The sequence below is a fragment of the Manacus candei genome, unplaced genomic scaffold, assembly GCF_025592945.1.
Source record: "Manacus candei isolate 608988 ecotype Guabito, Panama unplaced genomic scaffold, ASM2559294v1 h1tg000067l, whole genome shotgun sequence".
NCBI classification, from domain to species: domain Eukaryota; kingdom Metazoa; phylum Chordata; class Aves; order Passeriformes; family Pipridae; genus Manacus; species Manacus candei.
The window spans coordinates 12,436,734-12,456,674 of record NW_026138115.1 but is presented as its reverse complement, the minus strand read 5'-3'; the positions used below and the strand labels follow the sequence as shown (position 1 = coordinate 12,456,674).

Here is a 19,941-nt window from a genome sequence, read left to right as displayed (position 1 = left end):
AGAGACTTTATAAAGACTTTCTGAGAAGTCCTAATGACTGGGGGGGGAGGGGGCGAGGGGGGGGAAGGAAGCGTTTCAGTTTAAAGAAAATAGTTTTGATGAGAGAGGATGGCACTTGAAAACCGTAATTATGTGAATGTCAATAGTAAAAGCATCCTTCTTATGCTGCCCATATGAAAAACCTGAGCACAAATAGAAATTTGGCATCCGAGCGAGAAAAGAACTCCTCCGAGTATAGATTTTTCCCCTTTCACCATTTTATGCCCCGGCTGTAAAAGTCTCGGACAGCGGCAGGCAGGTGACGTGGTTAGGTGTCGCTTTGCTGGGGTGGTTTTGGGAAGCCGCGTTACAGGGGGAACGTGCTGAGGCTTCCCGATGGTGTCCGTGCCATCGTGCCGCCACGGCGGGGCGGGGGTGGGCAGCGGGAGGCTCGTCTCGGGAGCAAACCCATCCCAGATTCCCGCAAACGCCGACAACCACCGCCGCGACCGCTCTAATCCCAACGAGACCCGGGCCCGATCCCGGGGCTTAATCACTGCCTTCCCGCCCCGAGGCTTGCCCTTTCATAGGCAAAGGAGTCCGGCCCAGGGGGACGCCACTGCTCCCGCAGACTCCGAGGAAAAGGGATGCAGCAGGCATCTTCTGCCCTCTGCATCGCAAGGAATTTCAGCTTGTTTTTTCTTTCCTGCGGTTTCCTATTCATTTTCGCCCAGGAAACCCTAAGAGTGCTTTACACTCCAAACCACCGAGTTTGGCGGTAAGGATAACATTCAGGGGTTGAAAAAATTAGCTATTACCTGGAGAATATCACTTAAAAATGCTCCGAAATATTCTGTAGCTGTTTTATTGAAGTAAACAAAGTACGACAAATCCTAACTCAAATGTGATTGCACTGAGATTAGGCTCTAATTGCTTAAGGTTCAGGTGGAATCTGCAGGCTAAAGCCTATAAGAACAATCTGAATTTCACAATCATTCTGTCAAAAGCAAAGAGATGAGAGCCCACACGCTTCCTAACAAGTCATTTTTAACAGTTACAAGCTCCTTACAAAGACCACACAGGGAGTCTAAGAGATGCAAATCTAATCCCTGGTCATTCTGCAGGCCTTCAACAAAGATGTACTAAAGCCTAATAGAAAAGAAATCAGTTCTCTGTCACCAGCTCCTAGTAAAATCTATTAGAGAAAGTACGGATCTTGTATTTACAGCAGTTGCTTTTAAAGGTTAAGGACAAGTACATATAAAAGGTATAATTTTAAAAATGTGAAATATATAATGAAATCCATCATCTGTTCTGTTTTATTCCTGAAGATGTTTTGGTATTTAGTTTGTATTCATTGAGCAAAAGAATTACCAGTCCCCTTGTTCTTGGAAATATTAGCAAAAGATTTTTTTTTTTTAATGTTAGTAATTTGGACAGGTACCGTTTTGGTTTTTAAAAAACAAAACAAAACAACAACAACAAAAAAACAACCCTGTAGGGACCTTAGAACAGGGGTCAGTATCTTTTCAAAATAGCTTGAAATATCTCCATCCATCAGTAGTGTCCAGAAGTGAACATTTAAATAAAAAAAAAATCTAAATAAAGAGGAATAAAAAGTATTGAGAAACGATACACAGAAATAGCCATCCTTTTCTAGGATTCTCTCCTAAGTTTTGGATATAATGACATTTTTGTCCCCCTAACTCACTGTATACTGAATTAATTTTATGTCCCGGCAAACCTCACCCTCATTTAGTGCGGCTCTCTATGGTACATTTGAATAATTCAAATTATCAGGAAAATAAACCCTTTTCTGCACCAACACACTCTTGCGAAAGCACATCTACGCACACTTTAGCGTATATGCATACATCATGTTTTTGCAGAAGGTCTGTATAAACACGGGACACACACACGCATTTGTAGCACCATTAATTTTTAGGTCACTTCTGTTCGTAAAACGTTAGCCTGTTCCTTTTGCCGAAGTGCGGCGGGCATGGGGGTGGGAGTAGTTCTTAAATGACAAGTGGAACCGGAGTCTATTTTTGACGCTTCTGGGGGTAACATGTCTTTTTCTAGTACGGGACTGTGTTACCGATGTGGATAAAGATTTGACTCCCGAAAACAGGTGATGTATCTCGGTATTTTGGTGACACAAACACACGCATACAAAACAAAAAAAAACAAACAAACAACCCCCCCCCCCCAAACCAAACCATGGCCTGTTATTTAGGAATTATGTAAAAAGGAAATCGGATGGGAATCGTTTCCCTGTTCTGCTGAGAACCCTGAGATGTTTCTCCCAAGAGATGAGAGACTCGGCACGATCCAATGGGGTGGCTTGAGGAAAGGAGAAAATACCTGGGACCAAAACCTACTCCCGGTTCTCCCTGATTATCATATATATTTCAGTGGGAGAACTCGTGTGAATAAAACCATCGGTGTTTGGGCTGGGAAATAACTTTTCCTAAGAGCAATTGGTCCTTTTTCTTTCTCCTTTTTTCGCACCCCATGCCCACTTTCCCACATTGTGATCTTCATGGGTGAGTCGGTTCCAGACTCTGGGCCGGGGGAGAGCAGTTCTCCCGGGAAACAGCGGCGACCGCGAAGTCCTATTTCGGTACAGCCGTTGATCACCACCCGCCGCGCGGTGCGGGCTGCTGCGGGACACCCGCGGTTCGGAGCCCTCACTCCATGGAGCACCTCAACCGCTGGCTGCGAGGGCCCCTTTCCTATAGAAAGTGTCCAGCCGCTTCCCCTCACTCCCAAATTTCTTTCATGAAACCATCTCGGAGGAGTTCCCTGTCCCAGGCGCTCGGCTGGCTGTGGGAAGGGTCCCACAAGTGATCAGTGCCTAATCTTTTTTGGAGGGGGAACAGGACAGAACATGTTTGCCACTGTGATACTTTGGGCCGGGGAGGAAACTCTTCAAAGCACCGAGCGCAGCCTTTCGGTGCCTCCAGCACCCGGCCCCTTGCCGAGCCGTCTGGCCCGAGCCCTAATTAGGGCTCAGACCTAATGAGCTGGCGCGGAGCGGAGAGTGCTTGTCCTTCCTTGGCGGCCTGCGGTGAGCAAAGCAGAAATCCCAACGGAGAGAAATTTCCCAACTCTTTCTTTCTTGCACGGGGGAAGGAGTGGCTGCGAGTCGCGGGGAACGGAGTGAGGAGACTGGGGAAGCAACGGGGCCCGGAGCTGTGCCCCGAAGCTGCCCCTCCCGCGGAGCCAGATAGGAGAGTGCGGGCCCCGTCGCACCCCGGGACCAACCTCGGTGCTCTGCACAAATCCACCTGTCATGCTCGTCGGTGCGCGTGTGGCTTGCAATTCAGTAATAACAGTTTGTGCGTCTTGTAGGGCTAATTCAGATTTCCACGACATTGCCTTATTTATTCAAATATTTATTTATTTATCATATCCGCCCCCCGCCCTTCCCGACAGCTGATTTGGTCTTTTAAAGTGGAAGAGAATAATACAGTGTGCCGGAGGGTGGGAGCCCGGAAAAGCAGGACTGCTGTGACTGGGACAGGCACACTATTTAGCTATGAGAAGCAAGTGTCTGCCTTCAAATTCCGAACAGAGAACAAGGCGGAGGGCCGGGCCGGGCCGGGTCGCTGCCTGCGGCCCGGGCGCGCTGTCTGCGGTGCGCACCGCCGCATAAACACGTAAATGAGGAAAATGGGAAATACCAATTAATTCGCTGTGCGCGGAATTGGGAGAGCTTGTATTCCGCCTTTGGGTACCCTCAGGCGAGCCTCGGCTTCCCTGTACGCTCCTCTCCGGCAGGATAATTATGGTGGAGGACGCGCAGGCCTCCTGGCTTTCTTCTGGTTTCGGGCACTTGAGGAACAAGAAAAAAAATGCTCTAGAGCAAGCAGAGGCGGGGGAGTGCGGTGGCTGCTCGGAGCAGGGATGGGGGGGGGGGCCGAGGCAAGAGAGGGGGTCTGCCCTGCCTGATGCCATATCACCCCCCAAGCTTTGCGGTCCGGCTTTTGTGCATCCTTTTCCCCACCCTCTCAGCAGGACAGGACGCAGCTCTCAGGTGGCAGGACCACGGAGAGTCTCGGTTTGCTTCGGCACCCGCGGGCGGGGAGCGTGCGCTGCCCTGGGCCCCGGGACCCGGCTCAGGCGAATGAGACTTCTCTGGAGTAAACCCAGCTTCTGTGTCAGGCTCTGGGCTCGGCAGGTGCTAGATCCTCTTAAGACTCCCTGCACCTGTCCCTTCTCTGGCCCTTACTTTAAAAAATAAGTTACCATTTTCTAGGGGTCCTTTACCCGGTGTATTTTTGATTAAACGACTGTTAGCCTTTAGCGATTGATAGGACAATCAACAGGCTTTTCCAATCACCATTCTTTACTTGATGGGGTTTGAGGTTTTTTTTGCTGAGTTTTAGTTTTGGTTTGGTTTGGTTTGGGTATTTTTGTGGGTTTTTGTTTGTTTGTTTGTTTCGGATTTTTTTCTCTTGCTGAAAGTCAAACCCTTGCTTTGTAAAGGAATTAAGTGGTATTTTAAAAATAGGATTAGATTAAAAATATGTCATGATTAATACCATCGTGTAAAAGGTCTGCAGCAGGAAGAAAATATTTGGTGCTTGTCTATAGATTCTCTCACCTACTACCTACTCTGAATGCGTCCTGTATCTTCCAGCGTGTCCGGCCCTCATGATTGCAAATAGGCCTGTTTTCAAATGGAAATAAGACTTCCAAACTGATTATGTGTATTGAATCGGAATCACTCGCTAGATCCTCTTTTATAAAATGTATTGAGAAAAAGCATGATGGTTGCACAGCTCTGAAACTGGCTCCTTCTCATCTCAGGGAGGTCGATCTATTTTGCAACTTTTTGCCATTTGTGAATGTTTCAGCTAGATAATTATGCTGCCATTGTGGAAAGGTGATGCACTGACACAAACACACACACACACACACCCCGCTACACACACACACACAGAGCTACCACCGCGGAGCCTATTCCGTGCACATCCCACGCTGTGCCCAGGCTTCCATGACAAGAACACGCCCAGTCTCCCCACGGCAGCGGAGCTCCAGCGTCTCGCCACTGCCACACAAGCACGGCATGTCCCAGCATCCCGCCACCGCCACGCACAGCCTTCCCGTGACACCGAGCACAAAATGCACGATCCGCCAGCACCCTCCCGAGCCCCACGAGACCACACGGTTCCCACGTCTGGGTTCCGCTTCGTGAGCCACTATTTAAAGACAGACTGTGTACGTGTGTGTGTCCATGGAAAAGCCAGAGACACGGAGCAACAACTATTGCTCACACACTGAAGAATGAGGACAACCTCCTCGCAAAGGTTCCATCTATTGATATGTAATGAGAGCTTTAAACCCTGTCATATCTTCCAAAGAATAATCCATTCAAATTTAGAAAAGTAATTAAAAAGCGAGGAGAGAAAAGGGGGATCTGAGCCAGACAGAAAGTGGACAGCCCCCCGCGCCCGGGGGAGATAGAAATCAGTGGCAGGAAGCGGGGTTCTCCCGCCGCGCCTCCCGCGGGGGAGGGTAGCAGCCTCGGCCCCGCACGCCCAGGCTGCCCCCCCACCACCCACCATCCCGCTTCTGCTCGCCCAAACTTTCTCAGGTGCTTCCTCGGGAGTTGCTTTCCCCTACCTAAACCAGCCCAACGAAATCCGAAATGGGATGGGGCGGGAGTGCCCAATCCTGCGTGCCTGGCGGAGCGCAGGGAGCCCCCGCGGGTCGGGCTGGCCGGGCAGGCAGGGGTCGGGGCCGCCTATCCGTCGCGCACCGCGAAGGCAGCGGAGGCCCGGTACTACCCAGCAGAGTCCCGCGAAAGTGGCTGCACAGGAAACCCCTGGCAGCGCAGAAGATGCCACTGTCGGGACCTATCCTTCGTCCTTCTCCGTACTCGCACAGTACCTTTGCGAAGACGCAAATTCGTCCGCCGCATCCCGTCTCGATCATTTTAGTGTTACCGCGGAGGTGCCATGCAGTTTCCTGCCATTACCCCGCTAGGAAAATGTGGTGTATGTTGCAGTGACGGGGCAGTATCGGGTCCCCGAGCCCCATGCCACTCGCCCTAGCTATGGCAAGGCGCCATCGGCGGTCAACACCTTGTCAGGGCTTTTGGGAGCAGCGCTTGGATGAAAGTCAAAGGGGTTCCTGGCCCGACGTTTGTAACCCTCCCGCCTGGGCATCGCCCCAGTGCCAAGGACGAGAGAGGCGGTGGGTGTGCACAGCTGGATCTGCCCGGGAGCACCTGCAGTCTGGCAGCCTGGCAGCGCAGGCAGAGCCTACCATGGCTGGAGTTTAGAGAATACAGAGGGAGGCAGTCGCTGCTGCCGACTGTCTGTAGCCCCCGGGGTAGGAACCCCGCTGGGTTTGCTGCCGACTCCCGTAGGCAGGGCAGCCGCCGGAGCTGAATGAGAGCCCGCCATGGGCACACAAGAGACCCTGCGGCCGGGGTGCAGAGTCCGCTGGCAATGGGCGGCATCGGGGTCGTTCCCCTCGACGGGGAACCGAGACCTGAGCGCCGGCGGCAACTCTGGCCGTGCCGGGTAATTTCGGCAGGCGGCGGGGCTCAGAGAGAGCCGGCCCCGCTCAGGCGCTGCGGTGCCGCCGGGCAGCCTTTGTGGGCCAAGGCGGAAAGTCGCGGGAGGGTTTCCACAGTGTAAAATGAAGAGCGGAGCAGAGACACAGGCCGGCGGGCAGTGCTTCTGTCAGAGTTTTCCCGTTCCTGCGCGTCTCTGCTCCCCAGACTCCACAGTTGTTGTCGAACATATCAGCTCCCAGATACACCATCAGATGCACATATATGTAGATATAATGCCTATATAGACGCACATATGTAGACTAAGCGCTCCGCATCTGTCATCCATTTGGTTTTTTCCCTGTGCAGTGAGCTAATGAAGATAGAGGTGCAGGGGACCGAAGCTTCGAGTAGACTACTTCGGAGCAGCAGCAGCAGTGCGTTTCTTAAGCAATAACCAGTTTAAAAGCAAAAGGCAAGAACTAGAAGGTGCTGAAGTAAAAGATAATATTTTTAAGAGCTTTTCTGAGAAACAGCAGCACGGAAAACAATAGTTTAAGGAACAAATGCACCGAGAGGAACCTCCGGAAAAAAGTTTCCTAGAGTCACATTATTAGGTCAATAACACGCTGAACTTACTCAACCACTTCAGCAACACCTTTGATATGAAGCCAAAAAGTCTGTTCCCCTCAAGCCCCCAGGTGTCTGTAAGTTTGTTGCCTTCTAGCACTTTATTACTTGCCCAAATAAGCGTGATCGAGAAGAGGAACCCCGGTGAAATCTACCAGAACAGATGGAAGTGAAGATGTCACACCCTACTTAGTTTTCTAAGCAAGGCAACTATCCTTTAATTAAAAAAAAAAAAAAAATCCAATCACAAACCCAAACAAAGTCCCCACCCCCAAAAAAAGACCTCAACAAAACCCCAACAAAACCCAATAACCCACCTCGTGTACATGCACTTTATTATTTTCCGGAAAACTTTAAGGCGCCCCTGTATCGATGAAGTGCTAGTCAGAATGATATCATTGAACCAATCCAGTAAGTCGTATACGTTCACTAAAATCCGCCATGTAAATTCGCTTGCTAAAGAAGCACAAGTTACAAGTTACCCGGAAAGTCCCGCTGTGTTTAGTCTATAGAAATGTATCGCAGAAGAGAGTTGTCATCTCATTCAGATGTTGTTACTAGCATGGGATATGGAGCTAGCCAGTAAAAACGGACCTAAGTATCTAGGTAAATATTTTTAGAATATACGTTTTTAACCCTTTTCCCCATTTCTATACTCCGGCTCAGGACAGTAGATTTACACTGTCTTTCGGAGGTAATGCATTCGGCCATTTGTAATCTCTGTGTCATGTTAAAACAAAAATACCAATTTCCCTCTTCATCCTCCCCCAACAAAAATCTTTACATTGAAGATTAAATGTCATATTTTATGTTTTCAACTTCAGGTTTACCAAGAAATTTTCTGCGTATTAAGTTGTTTTAAGCTTTAAAACGAATTTCAGTTTCTTTTAACATCAATACATCATTCACCATTTTATTTTTAAAGCTGACCAGAAGCCTTCGAAAGAAAGACATAGGATATAGAAAATTTTGACCTTACCTGCTCCCTAATGTGCTTGCAGTCAGAAAAGGGAGAGGGAAAAAAAGTAATTTCGTATTATTCAACAATTTGCCATTGACAGTCATCTCTCTACCTCATAGGAACAACCGCACTGGGTCAGATCTTTGCTCGTTTGATACATATAAACAGTATTACCATTAACTTAGAGTTTGAAGGGGTTTTTTCTCCCTGAAGGGGATCATGAGAGGAACAGCGGGTCAGAGAGAAAAAAAAAAAAGTATTTCTCAGCTTTGCTCCCGACACAGCCATGAAAGGACTTAAATTCTTCAGAATTCACTCAGTCTTTACCTCTAGATCCCCTTTGTAAAGACTAAAGGCAGCTGTCACCACAAGTTGGACCGGGGCTGCGTTCCCTGCGAAGCCCCTCTACCTGCACTGCGCTACAAAACTCCTAAAATACTACTTTTTTCCCTCCCCTCCCTGCCGTTGCAACTTCTCTTGGTGTCATCTCAGAGCTGTCTCAGATTACAGTGTTTGGGATCTGCACTTTGAACACTGTCTTAAGGCCCTGCACTGCGTTTTGGACGAGGTGCAGGCAATATACTTTGAGATCAGCTTCATCCCTTTCTGCCCCGTGAGTACAGTGACACCGCCGCGCCGCTCCCGTCCTCCACTATCGGGGCCGCGGCAGCACCCGGGGCAAGCCCCAGCGCCGCCGGCTCCCCTGAGCCTTTCCTCCCGTGCATCCCTTTTGCTAATAGGCTGCTCTGAAACAAACAAAAAAAGCCAACAACCCACAGCCCGTTTTTATGTGAAGGAGAAAACATGAAGAAGTCTTTTGCTATTGTTACTGTTGTGGCCGTAGTAGTGATATGGTTTTGTTAAGTTTTGGGATTTTTGTTTGGGTTTGGTTTGGGATTTAATTTTTTTGGTTTGGTTTGTTGGTTGGTTTTTTTTTTTCTTTCCACCCCCCCTCCTCCCAGCCTGCTGTGCCACTACATGCACACTTCATGGCACTTAAACATGAACTCCTATTTACAGCAGAAAAAAATGCCCTCCGCGGTTCTCCTACACTTATAGGCAGTGCCAGGCAGTGGGGAAGTGGGAGGGAATAGTCATTCTTCACTAGATCCTTTTATCTCTCAAAATACGGGGTACCCATGGTCTAGTGTTGATAAAGCAGTTACAGTGAGAAACGTGCATCTCTTCCATCATTTCAGATTTGAATCATACTGCCCCTCCCCTTCGCCATCCCATTATTCAAGTTCCGCATTGATTACCGGGAGACCGAAAATCAGCGTATTGGAAGAAGCAGGAGTTTAGATGGAGGCACATATTTCAATTTAAAAAACTATACAGTGACCGAGTTCTCGTGAGTGTTCTCAGGGGACACTGGAGACTAAAATATGTTTACACTCCCTCCCTCCCCAAAATATCTTCATCCTAATCAAAGCATAACTAGTTTATTTTAAAAAATAAATATGAGCGACACAAATATCTTTTTTTATATTATGTTGTGAAAAAAAACCTCTATAAAAATTGTTAAAGAGCAGTTTGTTTGCATTTCTCCTGATTGATATGTAAATACAGTTTGAACTGTGTTTGCTCGGTCTCTAGTGCCTAATAAAGAGATGAATTCACCTTTCTGTGGAACAAGTAAACAGACTTTAAACTAAGCCGACATCAGACAAAGTGGAAACGAGTTTATTTAATCGAAACTAAATCTAGTTTAAGAAAGATAAGTCAGTGTACATAATAATCCATTACAGTAATTACACCCACCACCAAATATGTGTTTATGAGGTTGCCGAGACACAATAAAATTAATGTATTTTCCCCGAAGTCTATAATGAAAAGTTACTGGCTGGATCTCTATCAAACACGCTAACTCCAGTATTGGGGGGCGGGGGTATAATATTTATCGGCTGTATTAATGCCTTTCAGTGCTACTCACTTTCGAACGTTCCTGGGTTTGAAAGAATGCAAACATTAATTACATCTGAAGGGGAAATGTCGACTTAACTACAGCACTTTCCCCACGGTCTTGTATATAAACTCCGGGAGAAATTAACCTAATTTTAAAAAATCCGTAGAGTCAACCCTGTTCTCACTCCCTCCACGGGAGCTGGTAGCGCTGCACCACGGACCAGAAATCCCCAACACTTTCTTCTTTTAGCAGAAATAACAGCACTAAGCTCCAGACAGTCCGCCGCGCCCTTCCCCCCCCCCCCTTCCCCCGCCCCCGTCCCCCACCATGCTTAACATGATGCTATAGATCTGGAAAGAAAAAAATATGGAATATTCTTTGGATTAGTTGAGAATGTCGCTGTATACAGCAGGACATAATACAAAGAATGAAAGGTCTTGAAATTCCCGTTGACACAAGTGATATCCTCCATTTAGAAATAAGGGGAAGGTGGTCAGAAAGAATCTGATAATATTTTTTTTCTTCCGTGTATTTCCCTTCTTCTCCATCCAGACTAGCACTTGGTGTCCGACTAACACCGGCTATCTTGTATAAATAAAAGACTTTCGAAAGCTGCTACTTAACTTGGAGGTTGGGTTGTTTCCATCCCAGGCAAGTTCCTTCCTTTCACTTCAAAAATATTAGTATTTCATAACAACTGTGTGATTCAGAGGTATTTCAATGACTGCGATCCTCTTCCGTTGTTTAACTGAGAGGATTTGATAAAAAACCCGAAACCGAGCAGCAGATGCGAAGGAAAACATGCTAGGAGGTCTTTTAGGATGGGGGACTTCTTATTTTGTTGCACCCACAAAAGGGATATTTGGGACCTGAAAGATAGTGAATTACAGGGATTTCAGACTCGTCAGATACGAGCTGTTTAGCTTCACGTGCTTTATATATTTACAGAAAAGTTAATATCTAACTGCCTTTCATTACCGATATTTACCTTCCTACCAAGCGCCCCTCGGTGTCTCAGCCGGGCGCGCACACCCACCCACCCACCCACGTGCGCGCACAAGCACTTTCTCCTCATGTCCTTCTTCACAAACTTCTCAAATCGCTACATAAAAACCCTCCAAACAAACAAAACAAAACAAAACAAGCCACAAAACTCACTCGAAAAACAGCACCCAAAACAACCAAACCCCGTCTGTGTTCCGGCAAGCCGCAGACTGCAGCTAACCTCCGTCTGGGTGATGGGGTGGGCTGTGCAGGGGAACTTGCGTGGCCGTGTGCTTGGATGGGCTTGCGGGGGTTGCGTATGCGTAGAAAATTAAACATAACCTGATAAAGAAAGTTAATTCAAACTACATGTCGTACACAATAAACTATTTTTTATTTTGATTATAAATAAGGTGACTGTACTTCCCTTAAAATACAAGTACATAGGAAAACCTGGTAGAAATTATTTTTTTTTTACAAGGTATTAAAACTGGACGCTCTTTAAATCAGCCCCATATTCTATACTGAAAGCAGGTTCTGCGTCATTTTTTTTTTTCTAGTGGCGTTAGACTTTTGCCTTCTTTCTCCTCTGTGCCTTTGACATTTGAATTTCTGGCCCCGGAATACTTTGCTTTCTTTAGCAAGAAGTCGCTGAGGTGCCCCCCGCCCCCCTCATACCGCCCTCCCCTCAATAATCGGGCTAATGAATTTGGACTCGGTCCCTTCGCATTCGAGTTCGTGAATTCCACGCGTTTGCTTGTCCCGTTTGCACGCTGAGGACTGATCCTGTATCCCGTTAACTCTCTGGCGCAGCTCCCCTCTGGGAACAGGGTCCTGGCCCTGGGAGGGGCAGGGGCCTTCCGGCTTCTGGCAACATCTCGGTTTGTTTTTCCATCAAGGAAAAAAAAAAGAGCAAGGAACGGAGGGTTTGGAGGAGGAACCAAAGGGAAATAAAAAAAGAATATTCGTAATGTGTATAATTTATTAGAAGCTTCTTAGGATCTATATTTAAGCCAAATATCTACATAAGTTACAACAGGAAAAGGCGGCGTGCGCAAATAACAAACTGCCAGAGGATTTACGACGGGGCGATCAGTGTCCATAAAAAACGTGGGTTGGTTTGGTTGATTGGATTTTTTTTCCTTTTCTTTTTACAACAAAATATACAGGCTACTAAAAACTATGGGTTTAGTCCAACTTTTGACAGCATTATACAGCTACAGGTTCACATCAAACGTAAGGAGGAAAATAAAAGCCAAGCCTTTGATGACTCCACGTCTCCTCCGCTGGCCCTGGAGATGGGCTGGGAGAGACCGGGGAGGGGAAAGCTGCTTCCTGTGTCTGGGTGACGCGAATGCGTTTTTCTGGGGGGGAAAGCCACCTCATCCCCCAAAATCTCTGTATTTACATGCAAGTCCTAGACGCTGGCAAAGTGTACATCTGAAATCCAAGCCTTTGGACCATGCTTAATGATGGTCCCCTTTCTGCAGACTGCTCCACGGTTATTAGTCAGAATATTTTTGAACACCCCATACAACAACTTTGGGGGGAAAAAAATAAAGACCCAAACCCATCATGAGTAACAACAAAACTGAACAAAAAAAGTCTCTCTCTTAGAGGTCCGCAGAGAACCATTCAGTGAAAGGAGGGGAGGGGGGAAAAGGCAATTAAAAAAAAAAAATAAAAACACACAATAATTTTGAGAGGACAGAGATTTGTGTAACTGGGAAAATCTGGTGGGTTTTTTTTTCCTTTTTGCCTTTTTTTTTTTTCTTTGTTTATTCCTTTCACCAGGTCCTACCGTATAGCAAGGTGGAGCAAGACATGGCAGTGCCATAGTCAGAAGTAGAAGAGTTTAGGTGAGACAAACTGGAGACTTGGCTTTGCAGAGAGGACGGACTGGCCGAGTGCTGTCCCATGTCTGGAGACTGCCCCGCACTGTTTGTCTGGTGGTTCTGATGCTGTCCGAGGCTGTTGCCATTGGTAGCCACTGTGATCGTTGTAGCTGCCTGCTGCTGATGGCTCTGGATAGCTGCTGTGGGTGTGTTGGAGCCTGCTTGGCAGGGCTTGCCATCCTTCACAAGCACTGGCACCGCCACCCTTCTGGGAGACTGCTGCTGCTGGCAGGAGCCGTTCTCCTGTTGCATCTGCTGCTGTGCAGCCTTGTCTTTGGCCTGGCGTTTCATCTTGTAGCGGTGGTTCTGGAACCAGATTTTGACCTGAGTCGGGGTGAGATGTATCATGCTGGCTAAATGTTCCCTCTCCGGGGCGGAGAGGTATTTTTGCTGCTTGAAACGTCTCTCCAGCTCGTAGACCTGGGCCTGGGAAAAAAGGACCCTCCGTTTCCTTCGCGGCGTGCTCTGGAGCGGGGCCATGCTCTTGCTCACGTCTCCCAGGGACCCGAGGCTGCCCATGCCGCCCATGTTCATGCCCGAGGACGGCGCCATGAAGCGGGAGACTGCAATGGAGAAGGCGGCACGTTTTAGGCGGCTTGGCTTGGCCCGGCCCGGCTCGAGAGGGGCCCGCGCTCCGGGCAGCCCCCGCCGCCGCCTGCCCCCAGCGGAGCTCCGCAGCCCCCCGGCAGCCCAGCCCCGGCCTCGGGGCGTCCGCGCTTCTAAACAACGACTTGCGCCCCGGGGCGAGCGGCGGTCAACGTGACCCCCTTCTCTCTCGGCCCGGCCCTGGTGAATAAAGCCAGCCACTCGCCCCTCGTCCTTCCCGGGGGGGGGATAGCCACGCAAGTATCTGATGTGACAGCGCGGCGGCAGCGGCTGCGGACAGCGGCTCCGCCGGCGCCGGCCGGGGCGGACTCGCCCGCTCCGCCGCTTCTCGGGACGCGGCCCCGGCGGCTTCGGCTTCCCCTCTCGCCTGCCCGGTGCCGGGCGGCGCGCAGGCGGACGGGCACCGCCGGCTCCGTTTGGGCCCCCGGGCCGCGCCACTCCAGCCCCGCTGGACGGCGAGCCCCCGTCTCCCTCTCCCCGCCAGCGCGGGGCTTCCAATCCCCAACCCCGCAAAAGCAGCCGCGGGAGGCTGACATGCAAGCAGCTAGGGTGGAGGGACCGGGCACGATCTTCATGTAGAAAGAGTAATTTGGGGGTGGGGGTTGCGTTTGAGATTTGGACCGACTTTTGCCCTGGCGCGGAGCCCCCGGCGCCCGCTGCCCGCGGTTTGGCGGGGCAGCTGCGCGGCCAACCCCCGCAGACAACCCAGCCCCGGGATGACTTACTTGAGGAGAAGCGGGGGTCCGGGTTGGTGCCGTACCATCCTGCTGCCGAAGCACTGTTCCTCATGGTGTCCTGGTAAGGCGGCAGCTCGCTCATGTTGCCCAGGTTCCCATTGCAATAGCCCCCCATCGTAGCATGAGAGAGCTGGGGGACCCCTGGCGCTGTCATATGGTAGGCGGCAGTCACTGTTCCGTTGTGGCCCATGGGGTGCTGCTGCATGGCCGGCTGAGAAACCTGAGACTGTCTGTAGGCTGACAAGGGAGCCCCCAAGTTACTGCCCTCCATGCCCACTTTCTTGTAGCTTTCCTCCAAAGGACTCAAGATGTCAGACACTGAGAAAGGAGTCGTATGCTTTGGGCTCATCGACATGATTCGGCGGCTGGGGAAAAAAAAAAAAAAAGGAAGGGGAGGCAAATCTTTTTTTTTTTTTTTTTTTTTTTTTTTTTTTGCCAAATATTCTGGTGTTGCCTTAACGCCGATCTTGTTGGATGTACACGTAACCGAGTGGACGAAGTCCGCCTTAATTGGATTGAGTGGAGGCTCAGGGCTGCCTTTCGTTTGTTTTAGCCAGACGCCAGGTTTTAGGCTGCCACCAGAGGCGGGGCATAGGCACTAAAGCAACAAGACAATAGAAGCCTACATCTTGCCCAAGATAATTAGCTTACATGCTGATGACAAGGTAAACACCTTTAAGTTTTACTTGTCATGATTTTTTTTATGTCTTAAAAAAAAAAGAAAAAAGAGAAAAAAAAAAAGAAAAAGAGAGAGAGAGGACGGGAGAGAGAGGGGGAAAGAGAGAGAGACCCTGTGAGCACAACTCATTTTATTTTTCTCGGGGGTGGCAATATCGTGGACGGGAAATAGAAGGCAAGGCAAAAAGACCACCGTTTGACTGGGTGAAAAGATTTAAAAACAGCTCCCGGGTGGCAAGGCTGTCAGCCCAGCCTTTGTGAGAGCTGCGGAAAAGGGGTGGAATGCCGGTGAGCTAAAGCACCAAATCTCCCTCTTCCCCCACTAAGTTTGGTCCGGAAGGAGCCCCGCCGTCAGGAGGGCAACTTTCCGGAGGGCAGACCTTTCCCGCCGGGCCACAGCTCCCCGCTCCCCGCACTGCCCGCACTGGACTGTCAGATGCCCCGACCGGCTGAGGCTGAACAAGCACTTGGGGTCCAGCATCTCGGGAACACTCTCTAAGACACACGGTGTAAGAATCGGTTTTCTCCCTAAACCCAAAAGTTCCTTTCACCTAGGGATTTTTTTTTTTTTGATATCTCAGGGATAGGTGGAAGATGCAAGTTTCCAAAATCAAGCAGTAATTTAATTGCCTGGGGCGAGACATCGATGAAAAATAGGTTAGCGCAAGATGTCGCTTGTTATTCTCAAAGGCAAAGACTCTTCACAGGCACTCGTGGTCCTTCTGAACCTGAAGCTGCTTTCTAAGGTTATTTATACAGCACGGGAGCTGGATGGAGAAGACCTCTCAGGTCATCTGCTACACGACCTTGCCAATGAATTCCCTGTAGTTTCCAATGAACTGCAATTTCTGGCACTTTCAGATCTGTTCTCGGATCCGGTGTGAAAACAAAAGCGATCCATTCACAGCCACACACACATGTACAGGCAGCCAGCAGCTAATGACACTCGGGGCTTTGAAGAAATCTCCCAATGCCTAGTGTCTCCAAAGCTTATATTTCGGGGTGATCTGGGCGGAGGAGAGAAACCACCCCTGAGTGTTTCACATTCCGGCCTACGGCCCTGGCAAACCCAATTTAATACAGCGATTACACGGATATTCAGAAAATTACAGCGAAGGTACAGTTAACCCTGGGACTTTGAAGTGTCAAGTAACTATTTAGTAATTGCGCTTGTAAATATGTTTGTGCTCGGCTGGTTCGTGCTTAAAAATGCAAAAGTGCACTTGCTACCCAGGAATAACTAAATATCTTTGTCTAAAGTGGCAGCATAAATAGCCGGTCGCTTTGTGACTGTGCTTGATATTAGTACATAAGGATCATTTTGCTTCAATTGGGAGGCTCTCATTCACTAGGCAAGAAACCGTTTAGGAGCAAGTAGGTTCCCGTATGAGAGTTAACATCCTTCAAGTGTAAGCCTCAGTCTTGATTACACTTTAGAGCTCTGCAAGAGGTGAGCTTTTCCACACAAATATAATCGGGGGAACTTTCCTTCAATCAGGTCTCCAGCTCTCTTACATCATCTCAGCTGCTTCTTTCGGCATCAGCTCCCTCAAGGTTGAATATCCCGAAGTGGGCTGGTTGTGAGCCCGCTGGGTCACTGAAGGCAGGGAAGGGCGACTTCGGGCTAGAAAGGCGTTTGCTTTTATCTCTTCTCTTTCCTCTTTTCTTTCACAATCTTACAATCTTGTCTTTCCAAATTTCTGGAACATTTCTTCTCCCCCCCTCCCCCCTGCCCACTTTTTGCGCGTTTTTCAGTACGGTCTTTGGTTTTATTCCTATAGAAAGAGAGACTTGGTGGTTTGGTTGTTTTGGGTTTATGGTTGTTGTTTCCCCCCCCCCCCCCCGAATTTCTCAAACACATCAGCTCCGTGCCTGTTTCATGAGCGTTAAAAAGAAGGGGGTGGATGGAAGGGAAAAAAAATTAAATCCCACAGGATCCACTAAATGACGCTGCGGTCGGCTTTAATCAGAGAGGAAAGATGGCAAGTGGCCGCGCAATTTGTGGGCAGAAGCAGCGACTCCTTTTCCATCCAATGCGTGCGAGGTGGGGCAGCTGGGGAGGCACCAGCACCAGCTCTGGCAACGGTGCGCGGAGCGCTGGGCGCGGGGGCGGGAGAGGCGCCCCGCCGCCCTGCGCCGTCCCCGGAGCTCCGCCGGAACGACCCCCTTTGCCTCCGGCTGCGGTTGGGAGAGCTTATTTATCCTCCCGCTGGAAGGACAGCAGCGAAATATTGCCTCCGAAATATTGCTCCGTTAGGTTATCCCGAGCGACTCCGGCCTTGGCTCTGCGCAGGGTCTGGTAGAGGCAAGTTAATGCGGGAGCACTCCGTTCACCTTTGTTGGGGAGCGGGTGAAACTATCTGTGTGGGTCTGACTGCTGAGTTAGGAATACACTGGCGCGCGTACAGGCACAGCTGCGCCCCGCCGGGTCCCGACAGCAATTTTTAGCCCCGCTAGATCGACTCGGTGAAACGGAAGCAGGTCAGACCCTCTACCTTCTTTCCCTCTCCAAATGAGTTATAACAGGGCGAGTCACATCGCAGACAAGGGGCGAGAAAACTTCTTTGCTGCTGCCATGTTCCGTCGCTCACCCTTTTCTTTCAAACCCTCCACCCGAGCTTCGTCGAACAGAGATGGCTGCCCCCAGCCCCCGGAGAGAGTGGCCGCCCCGACAGGGTCCTGCCTAGGCTGCCTTTAGTGATATGTTCGTGTACCTGGTGATGCTGTTTAGTAAATCACTCGAGTTAAAAAGAAATGCTAAGAAGGATAGCAAGGAAGATAAGATGCGTTTTGCCTGGTGGAAGCATTTTCATGAGAAAGGCACGGTTTTCACCTCGTGTTTGCAGAAATGCGGCTACGCGGACGTCCCTTCAATAGCTTCTGACCCCACACAATCCTTTTGATAACACTCAAGAGGTGGAAGAATGGGAGACTTTGTCAATCAAATGGTGCCAATCCCAATGGAAACGGTGCCACCAAGACCGCAGAGCGTTTCCTCATCAACTGGATTGCGGGGGCTGGGAACTCAAGGATCAGCTTTTGAAAGTGCGCACGGGGCTCTCCAAAGAAAACAATGTCTTTTTTATACGAGCTGCTGTGCCTCCCCAAGGGGAATCAAATGTGCTCGGCCAGCCAGAGCTGTCGAAGGGCTCGGAGGGCAGAGGGGAAGGGTCTCACGCAACACGCCACCAAATTCTTTCTCAACAAGAAAGACGTAGGCGTAACTTTTTGATACAAAGACTTAGGTGCTCCATGGTCCCTATGGGTCAGTACACGGGTGCGTGTCTGGTTCCGCCAAGCCACCGGCACAACGGGGCAACCCCTGTCCAGCCTTGCTACCCCCTCTCTCAGCGCCGAGGAGTCGGCCCTGCCCGTTGCCCTGCCCGCAGCCGTACAGCCCTCCCTGCCGCGGGAGCAGGGCTCTGCAGAGGGGCCAGCCGCTCCTAAAGAGGTTGGAGTTAGAGGGGTCAAGAGCAGATCTTGGACAGAACTCTTTCTTCTCTCCTGGTCATCAGCACAACTCTAACACATCCATAGAGAGATGTAAAGGACCGTCCCCAAACCCTACACTTTGAAAAAGGACACCGCCGGGGCAGCTTGTCGCAACTCTTCCCTCTCGACCCACCCTGAGCAAGCTCATAGAAACTTCATTTGATTGCTTGTGCATGTCGATGTTATACACCCTCTGTCGCCCCAGCCCTCCCCAGGAGGGATGATGTGCCCGGCACACCTACGCCGGTAGCGGAGGTTTCTGCAGTAGTCGGGTAGGGCGGACTTGTGTCACTGCCGGCCACGGGCAGGGCGCCGTGAGCCTCTCACTGCCTGGAAAGCACATGCTTGGGCGTGTAAGGCAGGAGTCCTCCCAGAGACTCACCTTGGGAGCGCTCCCTAGGCATGGAGCGCTCTGTGTGTTTGGGTGAGGGGGGGGGGGGGGGCGGGAAAGCCTACTGTGGCTCATGGGGACAATTCCTCGCCATGAGAAAGCCCCCCTGCCCTGATTATCTTATTCGGGCGCAAGAAACTCCTCAATACACCGGCCGAAACCTCTTCCCCTGGCATGGGAACCCAAGGCAACCAGCGAGACCACCAAAGGCTAAAGCGAAAATCCTCACCCCTCCGCAGCGCACGCACAGTTGCTCCTCCAGCTGCCCAGGGCGTGGAGCATCTCGCAGCTGGGGGTTCTCGGGGCCCCTTCGTCACCGGTACCTAGCGGCCCGGCTCGCAAGGCTCAGTGCGAGCGAGGGCAGCGCTGCCTCCGCGCAGGTCTTTTCCCTCCTTCCCCAATTCCTGGCAGACGGCTGAGCCCTTCTGCCCTAATCCTCCGACACCCTCCTCGTCCTTTCCTTCGCCAGGCCGTTCCCGGCCAAGAGGGCCAGGGTGGAGCCAGGTGCGGGGTGCCAGGGCAGGTCTCCTGGAGCCGCAGCGGCGGGTGGAGGGCCGCCGTGCCAGGGCGGGGGCGGCAGGGCCCCGGCACACGCCTCGGCCCGCCAGCCCCACCGCGCCCCTCCGCGGCTGCCCAGCGCGGGGACCCAGGGGAAAGGACTGTTTGCAGGCGTGACTGCCCCGGTAGTCTGAGATGGATAGCAGCAGCATTCGCATAGATGTGTGAACTGCTGTCTGATCCCCTCATCCTGGTACCGATATTATCAGCAGTTAATATATGCCCTCCACATCTGGGTTCTTTAGTATCAGTAGACTGTCACCGCCGCAACACTGTCAGTACACACATACAAGACTTATTGTTGCTCCAAACCATTTTTGATACACTCAAGTCAGAGGTGATTTATGCGGAGGATTTCTGGAAGGTAGGTGTTGAGACAATTTACAAAAAGTTAGTTTGTAGAGATAGTTAAAAATATAGGCACGGTTTATGTAGATATAAACTCAGGCAAAAATACTTTTTATTGGTATGTATCTACAAACAGAATCCCACTGGGATCTATCTATCTGCTTTTAGGTATAGCTATCAGTATAGTACAATAGATAGCTTAGGAGTTATGTGCTTTTGTGTGTGTTCTCAGACAAGCCTACACACACACACATAGAAGCGTGGGGGT

At 50.2% G+C, this 19,941-nt stretch overlaps 1 protein-coding gene across 1 annotated transcript; it reads right to left on the bottom strand.

Moving 5' to 3' along the window:
• Positions 1–11,430: 11,430 nt before the first annotated feature.
• NKX2-1 (NK2 homeobox 1) lies at positions 11,431–19,049 on the bottom strand. Its single transcript, XM_051806569.1, has 3 exons — positions 18,997–19,049; positions 14,195–14,571; positions 11,431–13,426 (listed from the first exon to the last, which is right to left on the bottom strand). The coding sequence occupies exons 1-3, from the start codon at positions 19,047–19,049 to the stop codon at positions 12,756–12,758; spliced, it is 1,101 nt and encodes a 366-aa protein (XP_051662529.1). The 3' UTR covers positions 11,431–12,755.
• Between the last annotated feature and the right edge of the window lie 892 nt (positions 19,050–19,941).